This window comes from Lampris incognitus, chromosome 20 (genome assembly GCF_029633865.1).
Source record: "Lampris incognitus isolate fLamInc1 chromosome 20, fLamInc1.hap2, whole genome shotgun sequence".
Lineage (NCBI taxonomy): Eukaryota > Metazoa > Chordata > Actinopteri > Lampriformes > Lampridae > Lampris > Lampris incognitus.
This window is the reverse complement of record NC_079230.1, coordinates 733,614-757,289: the sequence shown is the minus strand read 5'-3', so window position 1 is coordinate 757,289 and position 23,676 is coordinate 733,614. Positions and strand designations below refer to the sequence as shown.

The following is a 23,676-nucleotide window of genomic DNA, read 5'->3' as shown; positions in this document are numbered from 1 at the left end:
AGGAACTCCTGTAGGGACTTGACTGTGAGCGGTCGCGGTAAGTTCATAATGGTGTCCACCTTTGACAGGAGCGGTACCGCCCCGTCTTTGGTTACTCGGTGTCTGAGGAAGTCGATGGTTGTCAGCCTAAACTGGCTCTTGGCTGGATTGATGATCAGCCTGTGCTGGCTGAGTCGCTCAAAAAGAGTCTGGAGGTGGGCCAGGTGTTTCGCTTTGGAGGTGCTGGCGACGAGGATGTCGTCTAAATAGACGAAAACAAAATGCACGTCCCGTAGCACCGAATCCATGAGGTGCTGGAATGTCTGCGCGGTGTTCTTGAGGCCGAACGGCATGCACAGGAACTTGAACAGTCCAAATGGGGTGCTCACCGCCGTTTTGGGGACATCCAGCGGGTGGACGGGCACCTGAAGGTATCCATGGACAAGGTCCACTTTGGAAAAGAGGACTTTTCCAGCCAGGTGGGCGGAAAATCCTGGATTTGTGGCACTGGGTAGAGGTCCAGTGTCGTTGTATTGTTGAGTTGGCAGTAATAACCGCACGGGCGCCACCCGCCGTCAGGCTTCGGGACGATGTGGAGGGGTGAAGCCCACGGGCAGTTGGAGTGGCGAATGATGCCGAGACACTCCATATTCTCAAACTCCTCCCTGGCTGCAGTGAGTTTGGCCGGGTCGATGTGCTGAGCCCGAGCATAGACTGGTGGGCCAGTGGTGGCGATGTGGTGCTCCACTCCGTGCTTGGCGGTGGAGGATGAGAAGGTGGGCTGCATGAGGGCTGGGAACTCAGCGAGAAGCCGGAGAAAATCGTCTGCGGCGGAGAGCATGCTAAACAGACTGATGGAGTCCGTTCCGCTGAGAGTACACACATACGAGCAAAAAGTGACAGCGTCAATTAAGCAGCGATTTTTGACATCCACACAGTAAAAAACTGAGTGTTAATTTAACTCTGAGTGTACAAATGGACCCGGAAGGATCCATTTGTACAGTCCATTTGTACACTCTCGGAGTTAACTCAGGAAGTCAAATTAACACTCAGGATTTTATTGTGCACCAGCAGCCCATAGGCACATAAGAAATCCGAACCGAGGAGCGGGATGGCCACTTTTGCTGTGACAAAGTCCCAACCGAACCGCTGTCCTCCGAATCACAGCTCCACATACATAGTGCCACAGGTGCTGACGGGGCTGCCGTTAGCTGCTTCCATGGGGAGGGGGGGATATATCCGCAGGACAGGATGTCTACTCTGGATGCGGTCAGGGTGCTCCTCTGTGCGCCCGTGCCACACAGGAACCGCTGTCCAGAAATGGTATCGTGGATGAAGAGCAGCCTGCCAATTCGACCAACGCACATGGCCACTACTGAGCAACGGCCCCGGCGTTTCTTGCCGTGCTGAAATTGCATGGAGATCAGCACAGCTTGGCCTTGGGTCCAAACTTTGTGTGGTGAAAACACAGGCCATGGTCCTGCCGCCCTTTAGGAGCTGCTGCTGCTGCCAGCGACTGTCGTGTCTCCAGGCAGTGGTGAAAATGTCTGGGCAGGAAGAGATGCGGCGGCGCAGTGCTGTTGACCAGCCAGGAAAAACGTATCAGCCTCCTCGGCCAGAGCACGACAGTCAGTGATGGCGGTGTTGGCTAAAGCAGCCCGTACCTGATATGGCAGCTGTCGCGGAAGCAGTTGGATGAAGAGGAAGTCGGGCTTGTGCTCTCCCAGGAGATCCAGCATCCTGTCCATAAGTTCAGATGGCGCACTGTCACCGAGGCCTTGTAGAGAGAAGAGCCGGCTGGCCCGCTCAGCGTCAGAAAGTTCAAAAGTTTTCAACAGGTGAGCCTTGAGTGTCTCGTATTTATCCTGCTGCGAAGGATTTGTGAGGAGGCTCAACACTCTGGTTGCTGTTGAACTGTCGAGAGCCGACACCACATAATGGTATTTTGTGGCGTCCGCCGTGATTTCCCACATTGCAAACTGCGCTTCTGTCTGGGTGAACCAAGCCAAGGCGGACGACTCCCAGAATTCCGGCAGCTTGGGAGAAACGGACTCATCATCTACCATTCGAAATGGGTTCCTCGGGTGTTCCAATACCGAGATTGGATTGGGACTCGACCAGTTTACCGGAGTCGTGGAGAAGGTTCAAGCAACATGTGCAGCTAATGTTCGCTGGACCGTTGAAGGCAAAGAGCGAGGAGGATAAGTGCAGCTACCTCCCTCTGTGGGTCGGAGACAAAGGACGGGATATTATCAATATGTAGACAGCGGACCAGGAAAAGGTACTGCAAACGTACTGTGATAAATTCGAGGAGTATGTTATCCTGAAAGCTAACCCAATCTTTGCTAGATATACATTTCAAGAGAGAATGCAAGGTGCTAGCGAATCGTTTGAACAGTTTGTAACAGACTTGAAACTGCTAGTCAAAGACTGCGGCTATGCTAACGCAGACGAAATGGTTAGGGACCATATTGTTTTTGCAACCAACTCACCTAAAGTCCGAGAGAAACTGCTTGGCCATGGAGCTACACTACACTTAGCAACCATCTTGCCTAAAGTCCGAGAGAAACTGCTTAGCCATGGAGCTACACTAGACTTAGCAACCATCTTGCCTAAAGTCTCAGGGAAACTGCTTAGCCATGGAGCTACACTAGACTTAGCAACCAACTCGCCTAAAGTCCGAGAGAAACTACTTAGCCATGGAGCTACACTAGACTTAGCAACCAACTCGCCTAAAGTCCGAGAGAAACTGCTTAGCCATGGAGCTACACTACACTTAGCAACCATCTTGCCTAAAGTCCGAGAGAAACTACTTAGCCATGGAGCTACACCTGACTTAGCAACCAACTCGCCTAAAGTCCGAGAGAAACTGCTTAGCCATGGAGCTACACTAGACTAAGCAACAAACTCGCCTAAAGTCCGAGAGAAACTGCTTAGCCATGGAGCTACACTAGACTTAGCAACCAACTCGCCTAAAGTCCGAGAGAAACTGTTTAGCCATGGAACTACACCTGACTTAGCAACAAACTCGCCTAAAGTCCGAGAGAAACTGTTTAGCCATGGAGCTACACCTGACTTAGCAACAAACTCGCCTAAAGTCCGAGAGAAACTGTTTAGCCATGGAGCTACACTACACTTAGCAACCAACTCGCCTAAAGTCCGAGAGAAACTGTTTAGCCATGGAACTACACCTGACTTAGCAACCAACTCGCCTAAAGTCCGAGAGAAACTGCTTAGCCATGGAGCTGCACTAGACTTAGCAACCAACTCGCCTAAAGTCAGAGAGAAACTGCTTAGCCATGGAGCTACACTACACTTAGCAACCAACTTGCCTAAAGTCCGAGAGAAACTGCTTAGCCATGGAGCTACACTACACTTAGCAACCAACTCGCCTAAAGTCCGAGAGAAACTGCTTAGCCATGGAGCTACACCTGACTTAGCAACCAACTCGCCTAAAGTCCGAGAGAAACTGCTTAGCCATGGAGCTACACTACACTTAGCAACCAACTTGCCTAAAGTCCGAGAGAAACTGCTTAGCCATGGAGCTACACTACACTTAACAACCAACTTGCCTAAAGTCCGAGAGAAACTGCTTAGCCATGGAGCTACACTACACTTAGCAACCAACTCGCCTAAAGTCCGAGAGAAACTGCTTAGCCATGGAGCTACACCTGACTTAGCAACCAACTTGCCTTAAGTCCGAGAGAAACTGTTTAGCCATGGAGCTACACCTGACTTAGCAACAAACTCGCCTAAAGTCCGAGAGAAACTGTTTAGCCATGGAGCTACACCTGACTTAGCAACAAACTCGCCTAAAGTCCGAGAGAAACTGTTTAGCCATGGAGCTACACTACACTTAGCAACCAACTTGCCTAAAGTCCGAGAGAAACTGTTTAGCCATGGAACTACACCTGACTTAGCAACCAACTCGCCTAAAGTCCGAGAGAAACTGCTTAGCCATGGAGCTGCACTAGACTTAGCAACCAACTCGCCTAAAGTCCGAGAGAAACTGCTTAGCCATGGAGCTACACTACACTTAGCAACCAACTCGCCTAAAGTCCGAGAGAAACTGCTTAGCCATGGAGCTACACTACACTTAACAACCAACTTGCCTAAAGTCCGAGAGAAACTGCTTAGCCATGGAGCTACACCTGACTTAGCAACCAACTCGCCTAAAGTCCGAGAGAAACTGCTTAGCCATGGAGCTACACCTGACTTAGCAATCATCTTGCCTAAAGTCCGAGAGAAACTGCTTAGCCATGGAGCTACACCTGACTTAGCAATCATCTTGCCTAAAGTCCGAGAGAAACTGCTTAGCCATGGAGCTACACCTGACTTAGCAACCAACTCGCCTAAAGTCCGAGAGAAACTGCTTAGCCATGGCGCTACACTAGATTTAGCAAAAGTGCTGGACATCGCGCGTTCACAGAGCTAGCACAAGAGCAGATGAAAGTTATGGTGAACAATCGCACGCCATCAGCTAGCCATGCAGTCCATGCAGTGAACCATGGCACAACACACAGAGACGCTCCGAAAAACAACGGTCGCGGAAAAACTTTCAAAATCAGTGGAGACAGTGCCAAACGTTACAAAACGTGTGGGAATTGTTCAAGGGAGCGCAGTGAACAACAGGGATGCCCAGCAAAAGGACGGCAATGCAACAAGTGAAAAGAATTCAGTCACTTCGCCAAGGTATGTAGGTCCCAGCAGCCACGCAGGCCCAGGCTAGTGCATACAGTAGAGGGCAGTGATATAGAGGAACTGGATGAACTGTACACTGACACAGTTACAAAAAAGCAGAAAGGCACAGACAGGGAGCAGGCCATTGCTGAGGTCGAAATCGGTCAAGAAAAGCACAGAGTTAAATTCAAGTTAGATACAGGTGCTCAGATCAACATTATTCCATCCAACCGTTTTCACAAACTGTTTGGAAGTGTGTTACTAAAGCCCACAGCCCGCTGTCTCACAGGCTGTGGTGGTGAACCGCTTAATGTTAAAAGAACCTGTAATCTGAGCTGTAAGTACAAGGGCACTGCCATCACACTTGAATTTTACATAGTCAGCACCCAAGCTCCACCTGTCTTAGGACTGAAAGCCTGTCTTGACATGGATCTAATTAAACTGGTCTTGTCTGTGAATGCTGCTCAAGCTGAAAGCTGTGATGTAATGGAGGAATTTGCAGATGTTTTTCAGGGGATCGGGCAGTTTCCAGGTGAATGCAGCATACATCTGGACCCCACAGCCACACCAGTCATATACCCACCACAGAGAATCCCATTCACTCTCCGCAGCTGTCTGAGGGACGAGCTGGATCATATGGAAAAGGCTGGAATCATCGCCAAGGTGGCCGAGCCTACAGACTGGGTGAATGCATTGGTGGTGGTAGAGAAGCCCTGCACAGGCAAACTGGGGATATGCCTAGATCCCCGGGATTTGAATAAAGCCATCAAAAGACCACACTACCCACTTCCCACGCTGGATGACATCACTCCAAAACTAGCAGGAGCGCGGTTCTTCAGCGTCACGGATGCAAGGTCAGGCTACTGGGCAATTAAGCTAACACACAAATCTTCCATGTTAACAACATTCAATACTGTGATTGGCCTATACAGGTTCCTCCGCCTGCCTTTTGGCATCATTTCAGCCCAGGATGAGTTCCAGAGAAAAATAGACGAAACCTACGACGGGCTGAGTGGCGTCGCTGCAATCGTTGATGACATCCTGATCTATGGCCGGATCAAGGAGGAGCACGATGCCAACCTGCAAGTCATGCTGGAGAGGACCGGAGAGAGGGGAGTGCATCTCAACCCAGAAAAGCGCAAGATCTGCATCACAGAGGTCAGTTACTTTGGACACAGGCTCACACACGACGGCATCAAACCAGACCCTGAAAAGGTAAAAGCCGTGAAGGAGATGGAGCCACCACGGAACAAGGCTGAGCTGGAGACCATTCTGGGGATGGTGAACTACCTGGCTCGATTCGCTCCCAGGCTGTCCGAAGGTAATGCACCCCTCCGCCAGCTCCTGAAGCAAAGCAGTGAGTTTGTACGGGATGAAACACACCACTCTGCTTTCCAGCAGATGGAGGACCTCATCACACGGGAGCCAGGACCCGTGCTCACCTACTATGACCCCCACAGGGAGCCGAGGCTCCAAGTTGATGCATCTAAGAGTGGCTTTGGAGCAGTGCTCCTACAGGAAGGTAAGCCCATCACGTATGCTTCCAAAATCACTCACAGCCACAGAAGAAATCTATGCTCAAATAGAGAAAGAACTATTTGCTGTTCTCTTTGGGTGTAAACGTTTTCACCAATACGTCTACGGGCGCAAGGTCATCATAGAATCAGATCACAAGCTGTTGGAGTCGATACTGAGAAAGCCCCTTGCAGTAGCTCCTCCACGCTTGCAACGAATGATCCGACAGCTGCAGAAATATGACATCGCCATCATCCATTGTCCAGGCAAAGATATTCCTGTCGCAGACACACTCTACAGGAAGTCAATAGCCTACAGTGACCACACTCTGAGCGAGGGCATGGATACTCAGGTTCACACAGTCATCAGCAACGTACCAGTGAGTGACAGAAAGCTTGCTGACATCAGAGCAGCAACTGAACAGGACGCTCCGCTCACCATGTTGAAGCAGATGATACTGTCAGGATGGCCTGAGGTGAGAAAAAGATGCCTGCCCACCATAACTGAATACTGGAACCACAGGGACGAAGTATCCGAAATGGATGTAATCCTATTCAAAGGTGAGAAAATCATTGTCCCACACTCTCTCAGAGCAAACATGCTTACATGCATACACACTCCACACCTGGGCATGGAGAAAAAGTAGAGGTCTTACCACATCCACACTGCTGAGGGCCAAACGTACCGCCGCAACCGCTTTTGCCTCCTGCAGACCAAAGAATCTGAACCACAACACACAGCTGAAGTGTGTGATGGGCTGGACATTCAAACGACCCAGAACTTACCTGCAGACACCACTGGCACTGAGGACTCTGCCACTGACGGGCAAACACCTTGTGTCATTACCAGGTCTGGGCGCAGAGTCAAGCCGAGAAGGGTGTAGGCGGATCGCTGCCCTATAAAAGAAAAAGAAAAGAAAAAATCCTGTTACAATGTTCATTGAATTGCAAATGTGTTGGTTCAACATATCTATTACTTAACTGTTACTTAGCTGTTCTGCAAGGAGAAAAGGGGCAATGCACCTTTTAGCATATTGTTCAAGTGAAACTCTGAAAGGTGAAAGTATTATTATGATATTATTAGTGTTATTATGATTAGATCTGCATTAGTCGTTGTCATGTACCTTAAGTGATAAAATGTTGTCACAGAATTACTAAACAGTTATTTTCTAATGTTATGTTCTTTCATTACAAAATAAGGGGGATGTAATACCCTGTCACTAGACATAGCCTAGGATATAATTGGCTGACATGATGCCTCATTTGCATATGTCAGGGTTATATAAGGATGCTTGCTTCGTGACTTAAACACACAAGTTGGACGCTGCAATAAAGAGAAGTCAGAAGTGATATCGTCTCATGTCGAGTTCCTATAAGACCACTGTAAGAGTGACTATAGCAAAACCACAAAGTATTACATATTTCGCGAACTGCCGTGATACCGGGCTGTCTGTGCAAAATCCCACTGCGAGCAACATGGCGCTGCTCCAACAATCCTAGTCCTAGTGCCACCCTGTCAACCCGGAAACGGTTTCTTAAAGGGCCCGTGTCTACCTAACACAGAACGTCAACCAATTGTGGTGAATTGTGCCCATAAAGTCTGCTACATATGTAGCAAATTTGGGGGGCAGCCGGGAACCGCTGCAGCCAGGATGTGAACCCGGGTCACCCACTGCACTTACCAGTCGACTACAGGGTCCGACCCGTTAGCCAAGGGCTAGCAAGACTGTTTATCCGTGGTCATTACACTACAGACCGCTTGCTTCAGCATATCAGCTCCCTCACGCCGCTGGGCGCACATGCTTCCGATGGCCTCAGGGTCTCACCATCCCACTTCTGACACCAATGTAGCAAATTCGGGGGGCAGCCCACAGCTGGGACGCGAACCCGTGTCTCCCGCACCACGGGTAACTACGTTAGCCAGTCGACCCAAATTTCGACTAAATGGGTCGACCGAGATATATATATACACACTCACTGGCCACTTTACTAGGTACACCTTGCTAGTACTGGGTTGGACCCCCTTTTGCCTTCAGAACTGCCTTAATCCTTCATGGCATAGATTCAACAAGGTACTGGAAACATTCCTCAGAGAGTTTGGTCCATATTGACATGATAGCATCACGCAGTTGCTGCAGATCTGTTGGCTGCACATCCATGATGCGAATCTCCCGGTCCACCACACCCCAAAGGTGCTCTATTGGATTGAGATCTGGTGACTGTGGAGGCCATTTGAGTACAGTGAACTCATTGTCATGTTCAAGAAACCAGTCTGAGATGATTGGAGCTTTATGACATGGCGCGTTATCCTGCTGGAAGTAGCCATCAGAAGATGGGAACACTGTGGTCATAAAGGGATGGACATGGTCAGCAACAATACTCAGGTAGGCTGTGGCGTTGACACGATGCTCAGTTGGTACTAAGGGGCCCAAAGTGTGCCAAGAAAATATCCCCCACACCATTACACCACCACCAGCAGCCTGAACCGTTGATACAAGGCAGGATGGATCCATGCTTTCATGTTGTTGACGCCAAATTCTGACCCTACCATCTGAATGTCGCAGCAGAAATCGAGACTCATCAGACCAGGCAACGTTTTTCCAATCTTCTATTGTCCAATGTTGGTGAGCCTGTGCGAATTGTAGCCTCAGTTTCCTGTTCCTAGCTGACAGGAGTGGCACCCGGTGTGGTCTTCTGCTGCTGTAGCCCATCTGCCTCAAGGTTCAACGTGTTGTGCGTTCAGAGATGCTCTTCTGCATACCTCGGTTGTAATGAGTGGTTATTTGAGTTACTGTTGCCTTTCTATCAGCTCCAACCAGTCTGGCCATTCTCATCTGACCTCTGGCATCAACAAGGCATTTTCGCCCACAGAACTGCCGCTCACTGGATATTTTCTCTTTTTCGGACCATTCTCTGTAAACCCTAGAGATGGTTGTGCGTGAAAATCCCAGTAGATCAGCAGTTTCTGAAATACTCAGACCAGCCCGTCTGGCACCAACAACCATGCCACGTTCAAAGTCACTTAAATCACCTTTCTTCCCCATTCTGATGCTCGGTTTGAACTGCAGCAGATCGTCTTGACCATGTCTACATGCCTAAATGCATTGAGTTGCTGCCATGTGATTGGCTGATTAGAAATTTGCGTTAACGAGCAGTTGGACGAGTGTGCCTAATAAAGTGGCCGGTGAGTGTATATATATATAAAATCCAGTGAGTCAAGTAATTTTGCTTATTATTATTATACATTTTTTATTCCAATTATGTAGTTATAATTATTTAATTATAATTATTATTTTTCTCCTTATTTGTTGAGCACTTTACCTACCATTGATGATTTCTTTTAACAAAGTTATATATATATATGTGTGTGTGTATATATATATATCTCCATCCATCCATTATCCAACCCATGTATCCTGCTCTCAGGGTCGCGGGATGCTGGAACCTATCCCAGCTGTCATTGGGTGGCAGGCGGGGAGACACCCTGGACAGGCCACCAGGCCATCACAGGGTCCACACACACACACACACACACACACACACACACACACAGAGTGATACATACACTATAATCTGTCTGTCTGTCTGTCTATCTCCAGGGTGAACGACAGCGTCGTATTGGTTAATGATGTGGATGTGCGTGAAGTCAGCCACTCCACTGCCGTGGAGGCACTGAAGGAGGCAGGGCCTGTCGTCAGGCTGTACGTCCAGAGGCGACGCCCCCCCGCTGAACGAATCACTCAGATCAAACTCGTCAAAGGTCCTAAAGGTAAAGAAAGGAGAGAGGAGGTGGAGTTGATGTGTATGGAGGGTCAGATTGTTTTCCCTGTCTGTCATTAGAGAAGAAAGACAGGTCTGCCCATCTGTCTGTGGCTCAGCATAACAAACTACCAGAAAACTTAAAACTACTTGTGCTACTAGTACTGATACTAATACTGATACTACTAGTACTGATACTACTAGTTCTACTACTAGTGCTACTACTACTACTGATACGACTAGCACACTGTTGGTTACTACTGATGCTACTAGTGCTATTAATACTGATACTACTAATGCTACTAGTACTGCTACTACTAGTACTACTACTAGTGCTACTGCTGTTAGTGCTACTACTGCTGATACTACTAATGCTACTAGTACTGCTACTACTAGTACTACTACTAGTGCTACTGCTGTTAGTGCTACTACTGCTGATACTACTAATGCTACTAGTACTGCTACTACTAGTACTACTACTAGTGCTACTGCTGTTAGTGCTACTACTGCTGATACTACTAGTGCTACTAGCACAGATACTACTACTAGTACTACTCCGGTTACTCATGTCAATAATACTGCTCCAGCTAATCGTACTACAAAGCTGTTCTATCTGCTCATACTGCTAATACTGCTAATAATGATATACTACTCACACAAATACAAAAACTACTGTTATGAGTAAATACAAATAAATACAGAAACACACAAATGCTTGTTTTTCCAAGAAACACCAATGTCTGCCTGTCTGTGTGTCTGTCTGTCTGCCTGTGTGTCTGCCTGCCTGTCTGTGTGTCTGTCTGCCTGCCTGTCTGTGTGTCTGTCTGCCTGTCTGTGTGTCTGTCTGCCTGCCTGTCTGTGTGTCTGTCTGCCTGTCTGTGTGTCTGCCTGCCTGTCTGTGTGTCTGTCTGCCTGCCTGCCTGTCTGTGTGTCTGCCTGTCTGTGTGTCTGTCTGCCTGTCTGTTTGTCTGCCTGCCTGCCTGCCTGTTGTCTGTCTTCCTGTCTGTTTGTCTGCCTGCCTGTCTGTGTGTCTGTCTGCCTGTCTGTGTGTCTGTCTGCCTGTCTGTGTGTCTGTCTGCCTGCCTGTGTGTCTGTCTTCCTGTCTGTTTGTCTGCCTGCCTGTCTGTGTGTCTGTCTGCCTGTCTGTGTGTCTGCCTGTCTGTCTGTTTGTCTGCCTGCCTGCCTGTCTGTTGTCTGTCTTCCTGTCTGTTTGTCTGCCTGCCTGTCTGTGTGTCTGTGTGTCTGCCTGTCTGTGTGTCTGTGTGTCTGCCTGTCTGTTTGTCTGCCTGTCTGCCTGTCTGTTTGTCTGCCTGTCTGTTTGTCTGCCTGCCTGTCTGTCTGTTTGTCTGCCTGCCTGTCTGTTTGTCTGCCTGCCTGTCTGTGTGTCTGTCTGCCTGTCTGTGTGTCTGTCTGCCTGCCTGTCTGTGTGTCTGTCTTCCTGTCTGTTTGTCTGCCTGCCTGTCTGTATGTCTGTCTGCCTGTCTGTGTGTCTGCCTGTTTGTCTGCCTGCCTGCCTGTCTGTTGTCTGTCTTCCTGTCTGTTTGTCTGCCTGCCTGTCTGTGTGTCTGTGTGTCTGTGTGTCTGCCTGTCTGCCTGTCTGTTTGTCTGCCTGTCTGCCTGTCTGTCTGTGTGTCTGCCTGTCTGTTTGTCTGCCTGTCTGTGTGTCTGTGTGTCTGCCTGTCTGTTTGTCTGCCTGTCTGTTTGTCTGCCTGTCTGTTTGTCTGCCTGTCTGTCTGTCTGTTTGTCTGCCTGCCTGTCTGTTTGTCTGCCTGTCTGTGTGTCTGTGTGTCTGCCTGTCTGTGTGTCTGTCTGTTTGTCTGCCTGCCTGTCTGTTTGTCTGCCTGCCTGTCTGTTTGTCTGCCTGTCTGTTTGTCTGCCTGTCTGTCTGTTTGTCTGCCTGTCTGTGTATCTGTGTGTCTGTCTGCCTGTGTGTGTGTGCGCGCGCGTGTGTGCATGTGTGGGTGTATCTGTGTGTGTGTGTGCGTGTGTGTGTCTGTATGTGTCTGTGTGTGTGTGTGTGTGTGCGTGTGTGTGTGTGTGTGTCTCTGTGTGTGTGTGTGTGTGTGTGTGTGTGTGCGTGTGTGTGTGTGTGTGCGTGTGTGTCTCTGTGTGTGTGTGTGTGTCTCTGTGTGTGTCTGTGTGTGTGTCTGTGTGTCTGTGTGTGTGTGTGTGTGCGTGTGTGTGTGTGTGTGTGTGTGTGTGTGTGTGTGTACCAGGGCTGGGTTTCAGTATTGCTGGAGGAGTGGGGAATCAACATGTTCCAGGAGACAACAGCATCTATGTCACCAAGATCATCGAGGGCGGAGCCGCACACAGAGATGGACGGCTAGAAATAGGAGACAAAATACTGGCTGTGAGAACACACACACACACACACACACACACACACACACACACACACACACACACACACACACACACACATCTATCTATCTGTCTGTCCATGTCTGTGTGTGTGTGTGTTCATGTGTGTTCTGTCCGTCCATGTGTCGGCAGGTGAACAGTGTGTGTTTAGAGGATGTTCTTCATGAAGATGCGGTTGCTGCACTGAAGAACACGGCTGAAGTGGTTTACCTCAAAGTGGCGGCGCCCACTTCCCTCTACACCCCTCCCCCTGACAGATACAGCCCCCCCGACCTGACCTGCTGTACGTACACACACACACACACACACACACACACACACACACACACAAGTGCATGCGTGCCAGAGATCATCAACAGGGGGTCCACGACCCCTCGGGGGTACTCAGAGTTACTGCAGGGGGTCCGCCAGACTTTTTGATCTCAAACTTTTTTTTCCAAAAATATGTCCGAGAATACACATGACCATAAATACAACCCACAATAAGCAAAGATAAATCTTCCTGTTCGTTAAAGAAGGACAAGGTTGAAGATACCCATGAATCCTCGTGCAATGTGATCACGCTGAAAGCCGAGCACCAGCTAGCTATCCTATGCTAAACCACGCTATGCAGCGCCGATACTGGAAATAACTGCATGCCATGTTAGCCAAATAGCTACGTATTATTAGCCCAAGTATACGGCCATTCTTACGTCAATGTCATCGACAACGGATCCCTTTGTAACTGCTCGACCCAGAAACTCTGACACCCCCTGCACTTCATCACGAACCACTGGCGAAAGTTCAGAGGATGAGGCTAATGCACCTGCCAACAGCCATGCTACAACTGCTGCTAAGCGCAAAGGAGAGAAGACTGGAAAATATTCAGGGAATTATGTCAAGTTTGGAGTTACCTTTAAAGAGACCGAGGGCGTCCTCTGCTCTGCCCTGCTGTCAGACGAAGGGACGAAGCCGTCAAGAGCTGCAGCGCCACTTGGAGACAACCCAGACTCACTTGAAAGAAAAACCAGTAGAATACTTTCATCATCATCATCATCATCATCATCATCAGTTCCGTAACCTATGGAGGACGTAGGTGCACAGCTGATCCCTCAACAGGTTGGGTCATCAGTGTATTTCAGTAGGGGGAGTACCTGGTGGCCCTATCTCCTCTCCAGGTATGCATGGCCGTTGGTTCACAGAGGAACTCATCTGCCCTTTGACAGGTTTTGTTTTTAGTCCTGCTGGGTGTCCACACACCCTCCTCACAACAACCCAAGGGTTGAAGTGGGGGTGCCGGTTTAGTCGCCGACGACCCGACAGTTAGTTTAACGTCGTACCCAGGACGTAACTTTCAGGCCCCACTCAAATCCCTCCAAGGTCAACAGACATTGATGAGACAATCAGCTGAAGTTGGTGAGCTAGCTTTGAAAGCCTCTTATCAAGTTGCTCTTCGGTCTACATAGCTGTCAACCTATGTCCCATAGGAGTCAACAGGCAGTGCACAAAGGTAGTGCATGGTGTGCATAGACGTGTTGTTCTGTTTTATGTATATTAATACCATCAGGTGTGGAGGTACTTCCTTCATAGGTACAGAAACTTTTCTCTTCAAGTAATCAACCGCTGATAGCGATCATGTCAGCCTGGATGGATGTGATCACTGTAAGCAGTTTCCGCTGTACTTCCAGTTCTTCGTCTTAGTTGAGTAAAGATCGATTTTCCCCATTGCCCACAATGTCGAAAAATTTACTTTGTCACCTTCGATTCTTTTGTGTCCCCCTATTTGGTGGCACAATAGAGGTGTTGTCAGCGACATATTTTTATGTTTCTGTTGTCAGAAACATAAAATACATAAGAATTTTATGTAGAATACATAGTTTTATGTAGCAGCTGTCAGGTGGTTGCTCACAGACGGAGGAACACCAGTCACACCAGGACTCAGAATCTGCACAGGTATTCTACAGCAAGTAACATGGGGCAGTCACGTCACACAGTGGCAGCTGTCTCTCATTACATCTCATTACATCCATCCATTACAAGAGCTGCTCAACTTTTGCGGGGAATTCACAGCCACATCACTCCTGCGTCTCTTGTGTGTCACTAATTGAAGTCCCCCTTGCTACAACATGTAAACCGGAACCACAGATTCGTTCGTTAAAATTAAGGTTGGTGATCTACAGACTATAATGGAAAATATTACACACAGGTGTTGAGAATGTTGACCGAGAGAAAAAAAATATGAAGATACCATGAACAACATATTGACTCAGCCACACTAACATGCATTTCAGCATCTCTGATGTATTCTCTGCACCACTGCACCTCATCACCTCTTATTTCACCTGTACAGTCAGTCCTTGTGTATATATGTGAAGGTTGTTGTGTTGTAGTGTTGTTGTTCTGTGTTAAGTACACTGAGAGAGCCATGAAACCAGTCACATTCCATGTGTGTGCAAACCTACATAGCCAATAAACATGGTTCTGATTCTGATTTTCTCCTCCAGAATACATTAAAGGTATGGACCATTATTAGGAAGACCAGGGACTCAGGAGTATTCTATTGCTGTCCTAACTCCCATTCATTTTAATCCAGACTCCCCACCGTGGTTTTTTGTTATTATTATTGTTTTTTTTTTTTGGTTTTTTTTTTTTTGTGGTCTGGGAAGGGTCAAGTCATGGGTCAAGTCAGGTCAGTTTTATTTGTGTAGCCCAATATCACAAATTACAAATGCGCTTCAGGGGCTTTACAGCAACACAACATCCTGTCCTTAGACCCTCCCATCGGATAAGGAACAACTCCCTAAAAAACTTTAACAGGGAGAAACAACAGGAAGAAACCTCAGGGAGAGCAACAAGGGTATCTCTCTACTATCGAAGACTTAGTGGGTTGTGGTACTGTTAAATCTTTTAACCAGCTCAAGGAGTAGTATGACCTTCCCACAAGTCACTTTTTTAGGTACTCGCAGATCCAAAGCTTTGTCTTCTCATAGGTAAGTTTACACCCAATTGGGTTCTCTTGCTCCTCTGTGGAAAAGGTTTTGAAAGCTCCTGAACCCCAAAAACTGACTACCAGGATTTATAATGGTCTGTTTCACCCAGCAGATGGCATAGGTAGGTCATCTTAAATCACTTCAGGAGGCCGACTTAGGCCGAACTATAGAAGATGATTAGTAAGAAGATGTATGATTAAGCTCATCTGGTTGCTTGTCCACCAACAAAGTCAAGGAATTGTAATTAAAAATTATTCACAGGCTCCAGGTTACACCAGTGCTATGGAAGTAATTTAACTCTATAGTTTCCAGGGCGATGTGCAGAACTGTAGCAACTACAGAGGTATAAAGTTGATCAGCCACAGCATGAAGATTTGGGAAAGAGTAATAGAAGCTAGGTTAAGAGGAGAGGTGATGATCAGCGAGCAGCAGTATGGTTTCATGCCAAGAAAGAGCACCACAGATGCGATCCAAAGGAGTTAGTGCTATTCCTTCTGTTCCTTTTCTCCTCCTTGCTCACCTGGTTGGTCTTTTTGGAACGTGCTGCAGTTTTCCCAAAGGTCCAACTGGGGTAGCCGCAGGTTTTTAAAGCTCCCCTCAGGTGTTTGTGTTCTTCTCGTTGGGCCTGAGTGCTGCTGGGCACATTGTCAGCTCTGTGTTGCAGAGTTCTGATGACGCTCAGTTTGTGTTCCAGAGGGTGGTGTGAGTCGAAAAGTAGATATTGGTCTGTGTGTGTAGGTTTCCTGTAAACCCCAATGTGGAGGCTCCTGTCTTCCCCAATGTGGACGCCACAGTCCAAGAAGGGCAAACTGTTGTTCTTTACGTCTTCTTTGTGAACTTAATGTTCTTGTCCACTGAGTTGATGTGTTTGGTAAACGCTTGCACCTCTCGTGTTTGGATTTTGACCCATGTGTCGTCCACATATCTGATCCAGTGGCTCGGAGGTGTTCCTCTGAAGGAGTTCAGGGCCCTGTGTTCTACCTCTTCCATATATGTTGGCCACAATGGGCGATACTGGTGAGCCCATTGCACAGCCGTGTTTCTGTCTGTAAAACTGGCCCCTGAATTGGAAATATGTAGTGTTCAGGCAAAGGTCCAGTAGTTGGCAAATCTGGTCTGGGCTGAGGTTGGTCCTATTGTGGAGAGTGTCATCCCGTAGCAAACGTTGCCTCACAGTTTCCAAAGCCTCCATGGTTGGGATGCAGGTGAATAACGCGGTCACATCGTAGGATACCATGGTTTCATCCGGTTCCAGTTTTACGCCTTGGACCTTGTCCACGAAGTCAATGGAGTTTTGGATATGGTGAGGTGTTTCGCCCACTAAAGGGGTCAAGATGTTGGCTATATGTTTGGCGATGTTGTACGTGACCGAGTTTATGCTGCTGACGATGGGCCTGAGGGGGGCTCCATCTTTATGGATCTTAGGGAGTCCATATATGCATGGAATGTTATCTTGTGAGTAGAGACGGTGGTATTGTATCTGATCAATGGTTCCTCCTTTCTGTAGTTTCTGTAGGTACTCTATTATTCTCCTCTTGTAACCACTAGTAGGATCGCGTCTCAGAGGTTCATAGGTGTCGGTGTCGCTGAGTAATGATGTGATCTTGGCGTGGTAGTCTGTTGTGTTGAGGATAACCGTGCATCTCCCCTTATCTGCTGGAATGATAGTGATGTTTTCATCCTTGCTCAGGGCTGTCACGGCTTTCCTTTCCTCCATGGTTAGGTTGGAAGGAGGGAGTTTCGCATTGGACAGAGCTGCTGATACCTTTAACCTAAGCTGTTCCGCCTCGGTTTCCATTAGCTTGTTTTTCCTTATGGCTGATTCTGTGGATGTGATGAGGTCAACTATAGGTAGTTGTTTGGGTGTCATGGCGAAGTTCAGTCCTTTGGCTAAGGACCTCCTTCTCTGATTGGGTAAGTACCTTGTCCGACAGATTCTTGATCCATCTGTTCTGCGTTCCGTTTTGTGTGGGATGTTCTGTCTTATGTCTCCAGTTAAGTATACCTGCTTGGCTAGTGTTGTTGGTTCGTCGCTGTAAGTTTTGAAACTTCCTTGTCTGCCTTTCTTTGGTTTTGTGGTGTTGAGATAGTTGGGCTTTCTTGGTGACTGGTTAGACTGGTTCATCCCAAAGACCATGTACCACACACCCGGAAAAGCAATCTGGTGTATGCTGTGCAGTGCAATGAGGATTGCACTGACCTATACATAGGAGAAACCAAACAACCACTACACAAATGGATGGCCCAACACAGAAGGCCAAACTCCTCAGGACAAGACTCAGCAGTCTATCTACACCTAAAGGAGAAGACATACTCCTTCGAGGGCAGCAACGTACACATTTTGGGCAGAGAAGATAGATGGTTAGAAAGAGGGGTGAAGGAAGCCATCTATGTGAAACTGGAAAAAACCATCCCTCAACAGAGGAGGAGGTCTGCGACACCACCTATCTCCCACTTACAATACCGTCCTTTCATCTCTATCCAGGAGACTCAAGAAGCCTAGCCTCCAAGAACAACAGTCGCTCACTAACAGCTCCAACCACTCTCATGACCACTGAACAATGAAGTCGAAACTAACACCCCCAACAACCGTTGCTGCTAAACAACTGCAAATCCATAGCTCTGATAACGACGGGCGCGGCTGGACATCGGAGCACAAAAGTGCCACTCATATCTATGGCTCTGTTAGCGACGGGCGGTGGTAAACATCGAATCACAAAGAGTCATGCATATCAATAGCTCTGACAACGACTCCTAGAGGATAAATTCTGAGTCTCATCAGCAGCCAGTCAGACTAGCTTAGTCTAGTCAGAAAGGCAGGAACTGAGGAAGCCTGTTGGATAAGAGGTGAAATGTCTTCACGGATATATACCAAGTCCAATTGCACTTGATTCAACGCCTTTGGATAACCATGACGACCTGGATGAATGAGAACATTCACAGACATGTTGCGGCACAGATGCGATGTTTGCTTTGAGAATGTTGATGGAGAAGTATAGAGAAGGCCAGAAAGAGCTGCATTGTGTCTTTGTAGATTTAGAGAAAGCATACGACAGGGTGCCAAGAGAGGAGATGTGGTATTGTATGAGGAAGTCAGGAGTTGCAGAGAAGTATGTAGGAGTGGTGCAAGATATGTATGAGGGAAGTGTGACAATGGTGCTTGATGGTGTTTTTTTTTTTTATCACTTTAGTTTTTATTGAATTTTTTAGGTCAATACAAACATGGCATCCGTATTCAGAAGTAAACATTGAATTATCTACATTTACTTGCACACAAGCCCAACAGGGCAACTCAAAACAAACAAACAAAAAAACACACAAAAAAATGAACTACATGAGCTTCCTGTGGGTCTAACTTTCCAGTCTTAAGTGTTGTCATGAATTATGTTGTCGCGTGTTTGCTCCTTAAACCATGTCCATTTCTTCCACTGGTCTTCCATCCAAGGTACTGTAAGTCTCAATCGATGAGTCAGTTTTTCCATTGTATGAATGTCTTCCACTATTTCCATCCATTGTCCTTGTGTGGGGGCGTCCACCTGGCACCATTTTCTTGTGATTGCCTTCTTAGCCGCAATCAGCAGTATCTTAACCAAACATCTATCACTTGACCCTATATCGTCGTTTTTAAAATTACAGAAATAGAGGGTCATATAGCTCTTAGGGAAGTCATATCCAAGTACCTTTTGTATTACATCATGAACCATCTCCCAAAACATCGCTAGCTTATTACATTTCCAAAATATATGCGAGTGGTCTACATCCTCTGTTCCACATTTCCTCCAGCATGACTGTTTGGTGCTGGAGTATCTATTTTTGATTTTTGGTGTAGTAAAAAAACGTATCAGATTTTTCCAGGAGAATTCCCTCCATATCCGCAAACTAGTGGAGGATTGATGAACTTTCCACATATTCTGCCAGTCCTCCTCTGTAATTTCTGTGCCAAATTCTAATTCCCATTTTTCTTTTATATATGTAGTTGAGTGTTTATTAGTTGTGAGAGCTTGATATAGTACAGATATAGTCCTAGATTTTCTCCCTTTATATGCGTTGATTATAATTTGAATCACACTGTTCACCTCCATGGAGGGTCCTCTCCTGATACGTTTGTTGTAATAATCCCTTAATTGTAAATATCTAAAGAAGTCATGCTTTTCCAAATCAAACTTGTCTTTCATACCCTGAAAACTCTCCATCTCCCCTTTTTCCTCTAGAGTGCACCATGCTGTGATTCCCCAGTTAACCCACAGTTTAAAAACTGTGTCATGCCTCGCTGGAGTAAAGTCTCTATCATATGCTACCCATCTCAATAACTGTATCTCATCTTGTAATTTGTTGATTTTAATCAATTTAAACCATATGTGACTGAATCCATGTGGGTTTTTGTTTTCTTGTATACTTCTTTATCCCCTAAAATATTCTGGATAGGGTACCCACCATATTCCCTTTCCATGACTTTCCACTTGGCCATGTAATCTTGCCTACACCAGTCAACAGCATATCTCAGCTGGGCAGCTTTGAAATATTCTTTTAGATTTGGTAAACCCATACCTCCCTTTTCCTTTGAGAGTTGGAGAGTTTCATACCTTACTCTGGGCTTCTTCCCTCCCCAAATAAATCTAGATATTGTCCTATCCCACCTAACAAATTGAGCTTGAGTCACCTCTACAGGCAACGATTGGAATAGGTAAAGAAGCCTTGGTAGAATATTCATTCTAACTGTCTCAATTCTTGAGCTGAAGTCAAGTGGCAGAGTGGACCATCTATCAATCCTTTTGCATCACATCGTTGATCTTGCCATAATTTGCTTTATGTAATTTAGACAATTCCTTGGTAATGTAAATTCCCAAATATTTGATTTTGTTTAGATTCCAAATAAAGTCAAATTTTCCCTTGAATTCTGTGGTTGGAGTATAATTGAGAACTAGCACCTGTGTTTTTGAGATGTTAATTTTATATCCAGATAAATGACCATATAGTTCTAGTAGCTTCATTAGTTGAGGGAGTGACGTATGTGGTTGCTCAAGATAGGCTATGACATCATCAGCAAATAGCCCCACCTTGTGGACAGTGCCATTCACTGTCACTCCATTAATTCCTTCATTTTGGCGAATGGCCTCCGCCAAAGGCTCAATGAATAACGCGAACAGTGTCGGAGACAAACAGCATCCTTGTCTTGTCGACCTCTGCAAAATGAACTTGTTCGTTAAACTCCCGTTTATTTTAATCCGAGCATTAGGTTGTTGATATAATGTTTTAATACACTGTATTGACTTATTGCTGAACCCTAGTCGTTCCAATACTGCATACAAAAAATTCCAAGACACCCGATCGAATGCTTTTTCTGCATCTAAACTTACTAATAGTGTAGCTTGTTTTCTCTTACTCGCTTGATCAACAATATGCAATGTCCTTCTGATATTATCATGCGTTTGTCTTTCTCTCATGAATCCTGTTTGATCTTCATCTATCAAATCACCTATGAATGAGTTTAACCTTTTGGAGATAATTGTCGTATATATTTTATAATCTACATTTAATAATGAAATAGGTCTGTAGCTCCCACAATATTCTTTATCCTTTCCCGGTTTTGGAATGACTGTGATTATTGCCTCTGACCATGATGGTGGTATCTTATTATTGTGAAGTGTCCAATTGAAGGATCTCAGAAGCATCGGTGCCAGCTCTTCCCTAAACACTTTGTACCATTCTGCAGGGTATCCATCGCTGCCCGGGCTTCTATTGTTTTTCAAAGAATTTATTGCATCTATCACCTCTTCCATCCTGATGTCAGCTGTTAATTTGTCATTTTGGAGCCGTCCAATTGAGGGTAAATCTAATGAATTCAAAAAGGTATTAATTTCCGCTTCGGATGCAGATGTGGGTTGTGAATATAGCTCTTTATAATATCCCAAAAATATGTCCTCTATGCTTTCTGGTATATTCGTTAACTCATTTGAATGGGGGTCTCTGATCTTATGTATATGGCCAACTGCTTGCTGTTTGCGAATACGTTTTGCCAACAGTTTAGTTGCGCGCGGGCCTGTTTCATAATATCTTTGTTTGAGAAACAAGCTTTTTTTCTCAACTTCATCTAACAGTTCTTTATTAATGTCTGACTTAGCCGATTTGATTTGCTCCAACACCACGGGGTTTCTCGCAGTCTGGTATTCCCTCTCCATTTCTTTTAACCTGTCCGTATTCTTTCTGGATATAATTGATCTTGCCTTTTTGATCAATGCTGAATGTGCTATTAACTTTCCCCTGATGACCGCCTTCATGGCATCCCAAAATATCGTTGGGTCTACTTCCCCATTGCTGTTTTCTTCTAGATATGTCCGAATATCCGCCTTTAACATAATCTTACTCTGCTCACTATTCAGTAGACCCACATTAAACCTCCAAACCGTATTTCGCTTTCTACAATTCAAATTGATTTCTAAATATACTGGATTGTGATCTGAGATATCCGCCCCTCCAATCCCACACTCCTTTACTCTGTAAATATCGTCTTTGCTCATAAGGAAATAGTCTATCCTTGAATGAACTTTATGTACAGCTGAGTAATGTGTATAGTCTTTTTCCTGAGGGTGTAATTGTCTCCACACATCATCCATCCCCATCTCTTCCAGTGATATATTTACAAATCGAGTGACCTGTGTTTTAGTCCTTTTGATACTGGTCGTATCCATTTTGTGATTCAAAACGACATTCAAATCTCCCCCACAAATTAAGACCCCCTCTGACTCGTTTGCTATCTCATCAAACAGAGATTTAAAAAATCTTTTATCACTTTCAGGAGGGGCGTATATATTTACCAATGTCACTGGTTTGTTCTCTAACCTCCCCTTCACTATAATATATCTCCCCTCCTTGTCTCCAATCTCCCTATCATAATCGAATTGAGTTTTGTTTGATATTAAAATTGCAACACCTCTCCTGCGCCCTTCCTTGTAGGAGCTATAATATGAATGTCTGTACCCATATTTCTCGAGTTTCCCATGCTCTACCTGTGTTAAATGGGTCTCTTGGAGGAATATGATTTGTACATCCTCCTTTTTTAGCTTAATCATAACCTTTTCCCTCTTCTTTAACATATTTAGACCATTAACATTCAGCGACATTATTTTAGTAGTGTGAGCCATCTAGACATCTTGATACTCTTTTTCCATATATTCCCACAGAGCTCCAGACAAAAAAACTACAAATATTAAACACATTAATCAACAACAAAAATAACTTCCAACTAAAGGGGCCTAAGCACCCCGAGTCCCCGTTGGTAGGTGAAGGGGAAATCCTTTTCAGAAAGGGCCCCACTCTAGACTTGACATTTTGCCCATCACATGGGATAGGCCTACAGCCTTGTCTAGGCATGTCCAACGTTTGGCAACCGTATAGCCTACCTCTCTCCGTGGCATGTGATGAAAAAGCCTTTTGTAATGGAGCTCAACTCAGTCAGAACGATACCAATCCTACTTTCTCCGATAGGCCTGGAGCTTCTCTTTCGCTCGCTGTGCAGCTTCACGTCTTCCTTTCGCGCCTTGGACTCGTTGCCACCCTGCTCGCGTCCCAGTCGCCTCCACCTGCTCTGTGGCCGTGGTTGCCGTGTCATCGTCTGGTATCTCGATGTCGCAGCCTCTCGTCTTCATGTCCATCGCAGCTTCCCTGGCATTGTCGTATGTCTTCGTTCCGTTGTTCCAGTGGATCCTTATTTTGGCGAGGGGTGTCTGGAAACGAATTCCTTTACCTTTGAGCACTTTCTTAATGCCCAAATATGATTTTCTTTTCCGGACCACTTCAGCTGCGTAATCGTGATCAAAGTAAATACGTTTGTCCCCTATCTCTATCTTATTCTTTTTCCATGCTTTCTTGAGAATCATGTATTTTATATCAAACTGTTGAAAGTTCCCCACTATTGACCTGGGGGGAGCTGTCGGAGGGGGTTTCTGAGCGAGGGCTCTGTGAGCTCTTTGTATCTGCAGATTGGTCCCTTCTTCTAAGTCAAGTTGAGTGTTCAAGAGCTGTTCCACTTACCGAGTAATGGAGCCTCCCTCCGTCTCCTCTGGCACACCAAAGATTCGAATATTGTTCCTCCTTGACCTCCCTTCCAGGTCCATTATTTTTTCTTGCATCTGGTGCGTTTGGGTCGACATGTCCATCAGCAGTTCTGTCGAGTCCGCCTGCCATTCCTCTAGCTCGGCTATGCGCTTCTGGGCCTCACTCATGTGCGCTTTCTGCGCCTGTATTTCGCCGTTGCTCTCTGCAAACTTCTGTGTCATCTCTTCTTGGAAGCAAGCAATCTCTTCCTTCACTTCCCTTTTCACCTCATCTTTGAGTCTGGCAAAGTCACCTCGTAGCTCTTGTTTGAATTCTTTTATCTCTTTAGCGATAGCTGCTAATCCGGCACGCAATGT

The 23,676-nt window shown here is 46.3% G+C and overlaps 1 protein-coding gene across 1 annotated transcript in view; it reads left to right on the top strand.

The window, feature by feature from the left end:
• The window catches only part of LOC130130658 (disks large homolog 4-like), a 137,734-nt gene that overhangs the window by 11,290 nt on the left and 102,768 nt on the right, over positions 1-23,676 (top strand). The window contains exons 3-6 of the mRNA XM_056300420.1: positions 9,773-9,942; positions 12,149-12,285; positions 12,429-12,579; positions 19,542-19,577. Of these exons, the coding sequence (XP_056156395.1) occupies positions 9,773-9,942; positions 12,149-12,285; positions 12,429-12,579; positions 19,542-19,577 (494 nt within the window). The remainder of the gene's footprint in view (positions 1-9,772; positions 9,943-12,148; positions 12,286-12,428; positions 12,580-19,541; positions 19,578-23,676) is intronic.